We start from the raw sequence: 12,500 nt of genomic DNA, 5'->3' as shown, positions 1-12,500 counted from the left end.
ACACACACACACTAACACAACGCTAGTATAACACACACACACTAACACAATGCCAGTCTAACACACACACACTAACACAACGCTAGTATAACACACACACACTAACACAACGCTAGTATAACACACACACACACACTAACACAATGCTAGTATAACACACACACACACACTAACACAACGCTAGTATAACACACACACACTAACACAATGCCAGTCTAACACACACACACTAACACAACGCTAGTATAACACACACACACTAACACAACGCTAGTATAACACACACACACACACACACTAACACAACGCTAGTATAACACACACACACACTAACACAACGCTAGTATAACACACACACACACACACACACTAACACAACGCTAGTATAACACACACACACTACCACAACGCCAGTCTAACACACACACACTAACACAACGCTAGTATAACACACACACACTAACACAACGCTAGTATAACACACACACACACACACTAACACAACGCTAGTATAACACACACACACACTAACACAACGCTAGTATAACACACACACACACACACACTAACACAACGCCAGTCTAACACACACACACTAACACAACGCTAGTATAACACACACACACTAACACAATGCCAGTCTAACACACACACACTAACACAACGCTAGTATAACACACACACACACACACTAACACAACGCCAGTATAAGCCAAGCAAGGCTTTATTTCTTGCAGTGCGGCATGTTGTTTGGAGGAGAAATAGCATCCTTTCTTTTTTTCTTTTCTCCGCCCCTTATTCCACCTCTTCTCTCCTCCTTTGCCCTCCCACCCTTCATCTTCTGCCCTCTACCCTCTCCTCTCTCTCTCTCTCCATCTCTCCTCTCTCTCTCCATCTCTCCTCTCTCTCTCCATCTCTCCTCTCTCTCTCCATCTCTCCATCTCTCCTCTCTCTCTCTCTCCATCTCTCCTCTGTCCATCTCTCCTCTTTCTCTCTGTCCATCTCTCCTCTTTCTCTCTGTCCATCTCTCCTCTCTCTCTCTCTCCATCTCTCCTCTCTCTCTGTCCATCTCTCCTCTCTCTCTCTCTCCATCTCTCCTCTGTCCATCTCTCCTCTCTCTCTCTCTCCATCTCTCCTCTGTCCATCTCTCCTCTCTCTCTCTCTCCATCTCTCCTCTCTCTCTGTCCATCTCTCCTCTCTCTCTGTCCATCTCTCCATCTCTCCTCTCTCTCTCCATCTCTCCTCTCTCTCTCTCTCCATCTCTCCTCTGTCCATCTCTCCTCTCTCTCTCTCTCCATCTCTCCTCTCTCTCTGTCCATCTCTCCTCTTTCTCTCTGTCCATCTCTCCTCTGTCCATCTCTCCTCTCTCTCTGTCCATCTCTCCTCTCTCTCTGTCCATCTCTCCTCTCTCTCTGTCCATCTCTCCTCTCTCTCTGTCCATCTCTCCATCTCTCCTCTCTCTCCGTCCTGTGTTTTGTGTGGTCATCCTCTTCTGACACGTCTGTCTCCATGGCAGCTGGTAGCCAATGAGGTGACGCGGATTCGTCAGGAAGAGACCATGCCACGCAAAGTGCTGAGCCACGCCAGGGAGCTCGCCCAACAGCTGTTTAAAAACGTACGTCCAGACGACCATAAACCTGCTGCACACACACACACACACACACACACACACACACACGGGTAGATATAATGACTGACCCTTCTTCCCCCCCCCCCAGGAGAACCCGTACCCTGCTGTGGCCATGCACAAGGTGCAGCGTCCGGCCGACGTGACGCAGTCTCGGCCCTTCACCGCCCCCTCTTGCTGCTTCCCCCATCTGGACGAGGTGACCGTGCAGCTGTTCATCGACCACGCCAACGCCAAGCTCAAGAGCGCCCCGCCTGTCGTCCGGCCTGAACTCAAGGCCATGGTGCCCTCCGGTCCACCACTGGGTGGGTGTGGGGGGAGGGAGAAGGGGCTGATGGGAGATTGAGTTTATTAGGGGTTATTTGTTATTGTTACTCTAAAAATGTAGTTGGAGTTGGTCCTGTGGCTGGAGTTGGTGGTTTTCACCTCCAGGCACTCAAATACAATTGTTTCCCCATGGAATGGTGCGACTGACCGTTCCAACATGGAATGGTGCGACTGACCGTTCCAACATGGAATGGTGCGACTGACCATTCCAACCAGAGCCATATAAAGGTACCGTGTAGCCATGTAAAGAGAGATTGAGAGAGAGAGAGGGAGGGTGAGCATGATGATGAGCAGTGTTTAATCTGCTTATGGACCCTTTCAAGAGAGTTCCATTATCAGCATCATAGTTGGCTAGTTGGCATAGTTAGATATAAAGGCTCTGGTTCCAACATGCAATGGTGCGACTGACCGTTCCAACATGGAATGGTGCGACTGACCATTCCAACCAGAGCCATGTAAAGATATAGACCCTTTCAAGAGAGTTCCATTATCAGCATCATAGTTGGCCCCACAAGACTTCCTTTTTAACATTCCATATGTTATCTTAATGCAGAGGAAGTAGATTGGGAACCAAATAGAACGTTCAAGCATTGTTTTTGTTTTTATTGTTGAAAGGGTCTATATAGATATAAAGGCTCTGGTTCCAACATGGAATGGTGCGACTGACCGTTCCAACATGCCTCGCATTTATAAAAGCAGGGCGCAAGCACAAAAAAAAGTGAGGCTTCTGAAAACACAAGCTGCTCAAACTTAAAAATAATTCAAGTGTTTTTTCAACAATGGGTCGTACTTAGCTGCCCTCCTTAGCTACACGGCCGTTGAAAAGTTTGGGGTCACTTAGAAATGTCTAACATTCATTATAGACAGAATACCAGCTGAGATCAGTTGCATTGTTTTTTTGACCAGGTCGGCAGTTTTCAGATTACATTTATGTGCTTACATAATTGCAAAAGGGTTCTCGACTGTTGTAGAAAGAAATCTTTAATGCATCTATCTAGATTGCCCATTATCAGCAACCATTATCAGCATCCAATGTTGCAATGGCACATTCTGTTTACTAAACTGATATCATTTTAAAAGGCTAACTGAGCAAACATTGGAGAACCCTTTTGCAATTATGTAATCTGAAAACTGCTGCCCTGATTAAAAAAAAAAACCAATGCAAATGATCTCAACTGGTATTCTGTGGTTTTGTGGAAGTGACCCCAAACATTTGACCAGTAGGGTAAGTCATGAAGGTAGTGATTTAGCTAAATATTGTGTATCATAGCAACAACATGTACACAATCAGGTTCTACCTCACATGCTTTTAACACTCACTGCTTTGGCGTCCCCGCGCTCTGGAGGAGAAAATCACATGTCACTGTGAACGCCCCCTAAAGTATATTTAATATATGAAGTATATTAAAGGTTATTCATATATAATATAAAGTATATTCAATATATGAAGTATATTAATGTTTATTCATATCTGTGCTGACTGTCTACTTTTGCATATAGTAGAATGTGATTTACAGTTTGAAATTGATTGTTGATAAACTGTGGTGTTGATGAGTTTGTGTTTTGAAGTGTAATGGGGAATGTCTGGTTGTGGTATTGATGAGTGTGTGTTTTGTAGTGTAATGGGAATGTCTGGTTGTGTGTGCAGTGGACTCTGTGGTGTTGATGAGTGTGTGTTTTGTCTGGTTGTGTGTCTGTGGTGTTGATGAGTGTGTGTTTTGTCTGGTTGTGTGTGCAGTAGACTCTGTGGTGTTGATGAGTGTGTGTTTTGTCTGGTTGTCTGTGCAGTGGACTCTGTGGTGTTGATGAGTGTGTGTTTTGTCTGGTTGTGTGTGCAGTAGACTCTGTGGTGTTGATGAGTGTGTGTTTTGTCTGGTTGTGTGTCTGTGGTGTTGATGAGTGTGTGTTTTGTCTGGTTGTGTGTGCAGTGGACTTTGTGGACCGCAATGGGAATGTGCTGGCCAATAGTGCGCGCCGGTTAGAGGTCGTACGGAACTGCATCAACTACATCTTTGACAACAAGATGCTGGAAGCTAAGAAGGTGAACACACACCTATTGTAACATACAACCACACACACACACACACACACACACACACACACACACACACACACACACACACACACACACACATGCCTATACACAGACTTATTAAAGTATATAGACCATTAGCCACACAATACACAGAGAAAGAAACATTTGTTGAATGAATGATCATTATAAACACAACTGAACTGATATTGTTTGAGGTCACTGAGAACACTGTCTTTCTTTGTGTGTGCGTGCGTGCATGTGCGTGTGCGTGCGTGCGTGTGCGTGTGCGTGTGCGTGTGTGTGCGTGTGCGTGTGCGTGCGTATGTGTGCGTGTGTGTGCGTGTGCGTGTGTGTGCGTATGTGTGCGTGTGCGTGCGCGTGCGTATGTGTGCGTGTGCGTGTGTGTGTGTGCAGCTGATGCCAGCGGTGTTGCGTGCGCTGAAGGGTCGAGCAGCACGCGTGTGTCTCACGCAGGAGCTCAATCAGCACGTCCTGCAGAACCGAGCCGTGCTGGATGACCAGCAGTTCGACTACGTCGTTCGCATGATGAACTGCACTTTACAGGTCAACACACACACACACACACACACACACACACACACACACATTCTCTCATATTCTATATACATACACAATGATGTTCAAACACACACACACACACACTATACCAATAAATGTAGTCATTATGACCTGGGTACATAAATATGTGCATACGTACTGTCTCAAACTCCTATGAGCTTACACACACATACACAGTCAACACAACGCATAGACACATAAATATATGCTGCATCAACACAACACATACACATAGACACATAAATATATACTGCATCAACACAACACATACACATAGACACATAAATATATACTGCATCAACACAACACATACACATAGACACATACTGCATCAACACAACACATAGACACATAAATACATACTGCATCAACACATCGCATAGACACATAAATATATACTGCATCAACACAACACAACTCATAAATATACACATAGACACATAGACACATAAATATATACTCATCAACACAACACATACACATAGACACATACTGCATCAACACAACACATAGACACATAAATATATACTGCATCAACACATCGCATAGACACATAAATATATACTGCTTCAACACAACACAACTCATAACACAACACATACACATAGACACATAAATATATACTGCATCAACACAACTCATAGACACATAAATATACTGCATCAACACAACACATAAATATATACTGCATCAACACAACACATACACATAGACACATAAATATATACTGCATCAACATGTCCTTGAACACGTACAGTAAACAAATCTATCAAAATAAGCACTGTAAGCTTATTAAGTATTTTGAGGAATTATTAACTTTTAAAGGATGTTTTTATATTTAATGGACGGACACACACACCCCCCCACACACACACAAAAGCCTGAATGCTTGTGAGGGACTGGATTTGATCAGTTGTGTGTATTTGTGTTTTTTGTGGGTATGTGAGAGTGAACTGTGTGTGTGTGTGTGTAGGTATATTTGTGTGTGTGTGTGTGTGTAAATGTGTGTGTAAATGTGTGTTTCCTCTGTAGGACTGCTCCCATATGGATGAGCATGGAATTGCAGCTGCCTTGCTGCCTCTCGTCACTGCCTTCTGTCGAGTGAGTATCATACAGTGTGTCTGTGTGTGTGTGTGTGTGTGTGTGTGTGTGTGTGTGTGTGTGTGTGTGGGCGCGTGCTTGTGTGTTAATCTGAATGTATGGGGGAGGATGTTTACTGGAAGAGTGTTCATGTGAGTGTGGAACGAGATCCCTTGCCAATACATTACAATGACATGTATGTAATGAAGAAACTAAATCTGTGTGTGTATGTTTGTGTGCGTGTGTGTGCGTGTGTGTGCGTGTGTGTGCGTGTGTGTGCGTGTGTGTGTGTGTGTTTGTGGGCGCCTCTCTATGAGAAGAAGTAAGAGGAAAATTGAGGATATGGTCTTCAGCTAACTTTATTTATATTTGTGTGTGTGTGTTTCCCTATAGAAACTGTGTATTTATTTATGTGTGTGTGTGTGTGTGTGTGTGTGTGTGTGTGTGTGTGTGTCCCTACAGAAACTGGGTGGGGGCATTACTCAGTTTGCGTACAGCTGTGTGCAGGAGCACATGGTGTGGACCAACATGCAGTTCTGGGAGGCCATGTTCTACAGCGACGTGCAGAAACACATCAGAGCGCTCTATCTGGAGACGGACTCGGACGCACCCAGCACGGTACACACACACACACACGCACGCACGGTACACACACACTCACACACACATGCACGCACGCACGCACGGTACGGCACACACACACACACTCATACACACACACACACACACACACACACACACACACACACACACAGTCCTGTCAATTATGATTGTTTATACAGATGTAAACATAAAGGGCAGGTGCATTTCTGAGCAGTAGTTTGTCAACAGTAGTTTGTCTATTTAGCTCCCATGATCCCTTGTGGTCCCTTGATCTGTGAAAAAGATGAAAAGATGAACAACCAGAGAACATTCTGCCCTGAGAAAATGTCCTGATGAGCTCGCCTCATGACCTTGACCTCCCGTGACCTTGTGTCCTCTCTGTGACCCCATCAGGAGGCGGAGGGTGTGTCGTCGGCGGAGCAGAGCGCTCTGGAGCTGGCGTCGGAGCAGAGCCGGCTGTGGCCCACGCTGAGCAAGGAGCAGCAGCAGGAGCGTGTGCAGAAAGAGGAGAGCACCGTGTTCAGCCAGGCCATCCACTACGCCAACCGCATGAGCTACCTGCTGCTGCCCCTCGACACCAGCAAGAACCGGCTGCTCCGCAACACCGGCCTGGGGGACGGAGAGAGCGTTAGCAACAGCTACCTCACCAACAGGTACGCACACACACACACACACACACACACACACACACACACACACACACACACACACACACACACACTGCTCCGCAACACCGGCCTGGGGGACGGAGAGAGCGTTAGCAACAGCTACCTCACCAACAGGTACGCACACACACACGCACACACACAATACACAATACACAATACACACACACACACACACGCTCACACACACACGCTCACACACACACAAACACACAAACACACACACACACACACACACACACACACACACACACACACACACACACATGCTCACACAATACACAGACACACACACACACACATGCTCACACACTACACAGACACACACACACACACACACACACACACACACACACACACACACACACACACACACACACACACACACACACATGCTCACACAATACACAGACACACACACACATGCTCACACACTACACACACACACACACATGCTCACACAATACACACACACAGAGAACACAGTAGGCTATGCACTCTTGACTCCCATGCTTTTTTGAAGAGGTTGTTTGAATATCATTTCGTGCGTGTGCGTGTCTGTGTGTCTGTGTGTGTGTGTGTCTGTGTGTGTGTGTGCGTGTGCGTGTGCACGTATGCAGCATCGCGGGCAGCATGGCTGAGAGTTATGACACGGAGAGTGGTTTTGAGGACGCGGAGACGTCGGACGTTGCCAACTCGGTGGTGCGCTTCATCAACCGCTTCGTGGACAAAGTGTGTAACGAGAGCGGCGTCACCAACGAGCACCTGAAGGCACTGCACACCATGATTCCAGGTATGGTGGACTTACACACACACCACACACACACCCACACCCACACACACCCCCACACTAGTGTTAATTTCGTCAGACGAGACGAGAGGAAATATGTTCGTCAACAACCTTTTTTTCATGACTAAGACGAGACGATGACGAGACGGCAGTAATGTCCTGAAACACTGACTAAGACTATCTTAAGATGCATTATTGTTGACGAAAAAAGACGAGACTAAAATGTTTTGCATGAAATAAGAACTAAGATAAAATCTCTCTTAATTTTCGTCTACAAAATGAGAAGACAGAATATCTAGCTGTTATGTTTTCAAAATATTCTGAATGAGTTCATATACGCAACAGCTTTCCTGTAGGCTAGTCTATGTGCTGTTGCTGCAACACGAAACTACATGGAACAAGAACACTGGAGATTTCTGCCAGAGTTAGCAAGCTAACTACCTAAGCTTTATGCCACAATGCTACATACCCAGAAGTTGAAGCTTCTCTCATACAAATTAACATCCCCCAGAATGTCCATACGAAAATGTTCAGCATGTAATGTCAACTATTGAACTAGTTAGACTGATGATGCAAAGTTCGCTAGCAAGTTAGCTATGGCTAAGATGGAGAGTCTGTTTGGGGAATGTGTTGTGTTTGGGCGCATATCGCCATCTAGCGAGGCGGAGTAAAACATTAATACTTTAGCCTATCACAGTGTTTCTCAAACTTTTTCAGTTTCAGGACCACTTAACTAACCCTAGCTAAAAAAAAAAAAAAAGATTAGACCTACTTCAACAGTAGCCTATAATTAGTCTACACTATAGGCCTACTCACTGAACCACCTTGCTTATTGTCTTTGCACTTTGCTTATTGTGTGGATTCATACTGTATGATTTAAACTGGCATATCTTACATAGACAGTGTTGCAGAACTGTTTTAACATACAAGTTACAATATTGCAAACAACTCATCTATATTATATTTTACCACGTCTGCTCACGGACCACTTGAGATAGCTTGCGGACCACCAGTGATTCCCGGACCACACTTTGAGAAACACTGGTCTACGAATATGACAGTGGTCCAGTCAAATCTTTTACTGTCTATGGTCAAATCCCAGCCGAGCTATAACTGTAGCTCGACTTACCTGTGCATGTAAACATACTGACTGACAAAAAATCAGAATGAGTAATTATAACAGACGAGTAGCCCTGTGGACACACAGTATTGTTGGAAAATTGAGATGTGTGAAACACTATTTGACTCAAATGGTAATCAGAAATAATTTGTTATAAAAAAAGACTAAAATGTGTTGACTAAAACTGACTAAGACTAAGATACCTTTAGTTTTCTTATGACTAAAACTAGACTAAAATGACGAGACTTTTAGTCGACTAAAACTTGACTAACAAAAATGATATTTGAATGACTAAATATGACAAAGACTAAAAAGGACATTTCGTCACAAGACTAAGACTAAGACTAAATTAAAAATAGGTGACAAAATTAACACTACCCCACACACACACACACACACACACACACACACACACACACACACACACACACACACACACACCATTATTCCAGGTATGCACTGGAACTACACACCCACACACACCCACACCCACACACACACACACCCCCACACACACACACCCCCCACACACACACCCCCACACCCACTCACACCCACACACACCCCTACACACACACACACACACACACACCATGATTCCAGGTATGCACTGTAACTGATGCAGCACACACACACACTATTGCTGATGCACTAATCCTCACATAAACTCATGACCTTCTTACGCCCTAGATCTGGGTGTGTGTGTGTGTGTGGGTGTGGGTGTGGGAATCTCAGGTCATCGACTGGTCATTTGCTCTCAGGCTGTTAATGACTAACTGTTTTATAATCAGCTACTAGAGCTGCAAGGTATTTTACAGAAAATGGGTCAAGCATAAGTGGAGTTCTGTACTTTTGGGATCTCAGGCTATCGCTGTACTGATGGATTTGTGCGTGTGTGTGTGTGTGTGTGTGTGTGTGTGTGTGTGTGTGTGTGTGTGCGTGTGTGTGTGTGTGTGTGTGTGTGTGTGCGTGTGTGTGTGTGTGTGTGTGTGTGTGTGCGTGCGTGTGTGTGCGTGTGTGTGTGGCCCCCACAGATATTGTCCAGATGCACATCGAGACGCTGGACGCTGTGCACCGGGAGAGTAAACGGCTGCCGCCCATCCAAAAGGTATCCAACTCACGCTTTTACCTGCCGCTGCCGCTGCCTGCACCGCCTCCTACTGCCCCGCCATCTGCCCCATCTGCCCCATCTGCCCCATCTGCCCCATCTGCCCCATCTGCCCCATCTGCCCCGCCTGCCCCGCCTCCTACTGCCCCGCCATCTGCCCCATCTGCCCCATCTGCCCCATCTGCCCCGCCTGCCCCATCTGCCCCATCTGCCCCATCTGCCCCATCTGCCCCGCCTGCCCCGCCATCTGCCCCATCTGCCCCATCTGCCCCATCTGCCCCATCTGCCCCCCCATCTGCCCCATCTGCCCCATCTGCCCCATCTGCCCCATCTGCACCGCCTCCTACTGCCCCATCTGCCCCATCTGCCCCATCTGCCCCATCTGCCCCGCCTCCTACTGCCCCATCTGCCCCATCTGCCCCGCCTCCTACTGCCCCATCTGCCCCATCTGCCCCATCTGCCCCATCTGCCCCGCCTCCTACTGCCCCGCCATCTGCCCCATCTGCCCCATCTGCCCCATCTGCCCCGCCATCTGCCCCATCTGCCCCATCTGCCCCATCTGCTCCTGCCCCATCTGCCCCATCTGCCCCGCCATCTGCCCCATCTGCCCCATCTGCCCCGCCTCCTACTGCCCCGCCATCTGCCCCATCTGCCCCGCCATCTGCCCCCCCATCTGCCCCATCTGCCCCGCCATCTGCCCCATCTGCCCCATCTGCCCCCCCATCTGCCCCATCTGCCCCGCCATCTGCCCCATCTGCCCCATCTGCCCCGCCATCTGCCCCATCTGCTCCTGCCCCATCTGCCCCATCTGCCCCGCCATCTGCCCCATCTGCCCCATCTGCCCCATCTGCCCCGCCATCTGCCCCATCTGCTCCTGCCCCATCTGCCCCATCTGCCCCGCCATCTGCCCCATCTGCCCCATCTGCACCGCCATCTGCCCCATCTGCCCCATCTGCTCCTGCCCCATCTGCCCCATCTGCCCCGCCATCTGCCCCATCTGCCCCATCTGCACCGCCATCTGCCCCATCTGCCCCATCTGCCCCATCTGCTCCTGCCCCATCTGCCCCATCTGCCCCATCTGCCCCGCCATCTGCCCCATCTGCCCCATCTGCCCCGCCATCTGCCCCATCTGCCCCATCTGCCCCATCTGCCCCATCTGCTCCTGCCCTGCCACCTACTGCACCTGCACCTCCCATGACCACCTCCTGCTCCTCCTCCTGCTCCTCCTCCTGCTCCTCCTCCAGCCACTGATCCCCCCCACACTCTGTAGCCCCCACCTCACCCTGCCACTGCAGGTAGGTCTGCATGTGCCCCCACCCCTCTCCCTGCACGGCCCCAAGAGCATGCTGGGAAATGTATGCGGCCCGCCCCGTGTGCCTTCCTGCTGAAGGGTGGAGTGGAGTGAGAGGGGGAGGAGTCACAGTGTAGGGGAGGTGAAGCGCATTTTTAATGACTTGAGGGGTGTGTGTGGCTGTGGCACACACACACACACACACATGCACGCTCACACACACACACAAACACACATGCACGCTCACACACACACACAAACACACACACACACACACACATATGCACGCTCGCACACACACACACACACACATGCACGCTCACACACACACACACACACACACACATGCACGCTCACACACACAAACATATGCACGCTCGCACACACACATATGCACGCTCACACACACACACACACACAAACACACACACACACACATGCTTACACACACACACACACGCACATATGCACGCTCGCACACACACACACACACACACACACACATGCTTACACACACACACACACACACATGCTTACACACACACACACACATATGCATGCTCGCACACACACACACAAATATGCACGCTCGCACACACACACATGCACACTCACACACACACATACACAAACATATGCACGCTCACACACACACATGCACGCTTGCACACACACACACACACACACACATATACTGTATGCACGCTCGCATACACACACATGCGCGCACACACACACACACACGCACATATGAACACTCACACTGACAGCTGTGCCTGAATTGTACCCCCTACCCTCACTGTTTGTGTGTGTGTGTGTGTGTGTGTGTGTGTGTGTGTGACACCTGGCTGTCACCTGACTTGCCTGACCTAGTAATTTCATAAGTGACAGTCACCCTTGTGTAACCTTGCCGAGGTTATGAAAGCAGCCCCAAACTGTGTGTGTGTGTGAGTTTGCCATTCCTGTGTTTCTCAGAGCCAGCCTGACTGGGCGATGTTCTAGAATAGCCTCCGCTGCCCAGTCCTGCATTTTCATCAGCTTCTATTTACTCAATACTTCTCAGCGTTTACGTCACACACACACACACACACACACACACACACACACACACACACACACACACACACAAATAAATTCCAAATGAAATGAAAATCAAATTAAATTCCACAACTGTACCTATTCCCAGCCCGGAACGTTCCAGAATGGCCCGTAGAGGGTCCGGCCCTGTGGGATAGAACGTTCCGGCGGCGCGGCGTTTGTAAACAGCCTGGCATC

General features: G+C 48.2%; 1 protein-coding gene across 1 annotated transcript in view; it reads left to right on the top strand.

The window, feature by feature from the left end:
• sbf1 (SET binding factor 1) overlaps nt 1-12,500 on the top strand; it is an 86,582-nt gene that overhangs the window by 48,713 nt on the left and 25,369 nt on the right. Inside the window, exons 13-22 of the mRNA XM_042081723.1 lie at nt 1,517-1,615; nt 1,719-1,932; nt 3,883-3,995; nt 4,404-4,553; nt 5,601-5,669; nt 6,111-6,266; nt 6,645-6,904; nt 7,537-7,709; nt 9,861-10,027; nt 10,069-11,305. Coding sequence (XP_041937657.1) covers nt 1,517-1,615; nt 1,719-1,932; nt 3,883-3,995; nt 4,404-4,553; nt 5,601-5,669; nt 6,111-6,266; nt 6,645-6,904; nt 7,537-7,709; nt 9,861-10,027; nt 10,069-11,305 — 2,638 coding nt within the window. The remainder of the gene's footprint in view (nt 1-1,516; nt 1,616-1,718; nt 1,933-3,882; nt 3,996-4,403; nt 4,554-5,600; nt 5,670-6,110; nt 6,267-6,644; nt 6,905-7,536; nt 7,710-9,860; nt 10,028-10,068; nt 11,306-12,500) is intronic.

Source organism: Alosa sapidissima, chromosome 23 (assembly GCF_018492685.1).
Source record: "Alosa sapidissima isolate fAloSap1 chromosome 23, fAloSap1.pri, whole genome shotgun sequence".
In the NCBI taxonomy this organism is placed as follows: Eukaryota; Metazoa; Chordata; class Actinopteri; order Clupeiformes; family Clupeidae; genus Alosa; species Alosa sapidissima.
Note: the sequence above shows the minus strand (reverse complement) of the source record. Positions and strands in the feature narration are given on the sequence as shown.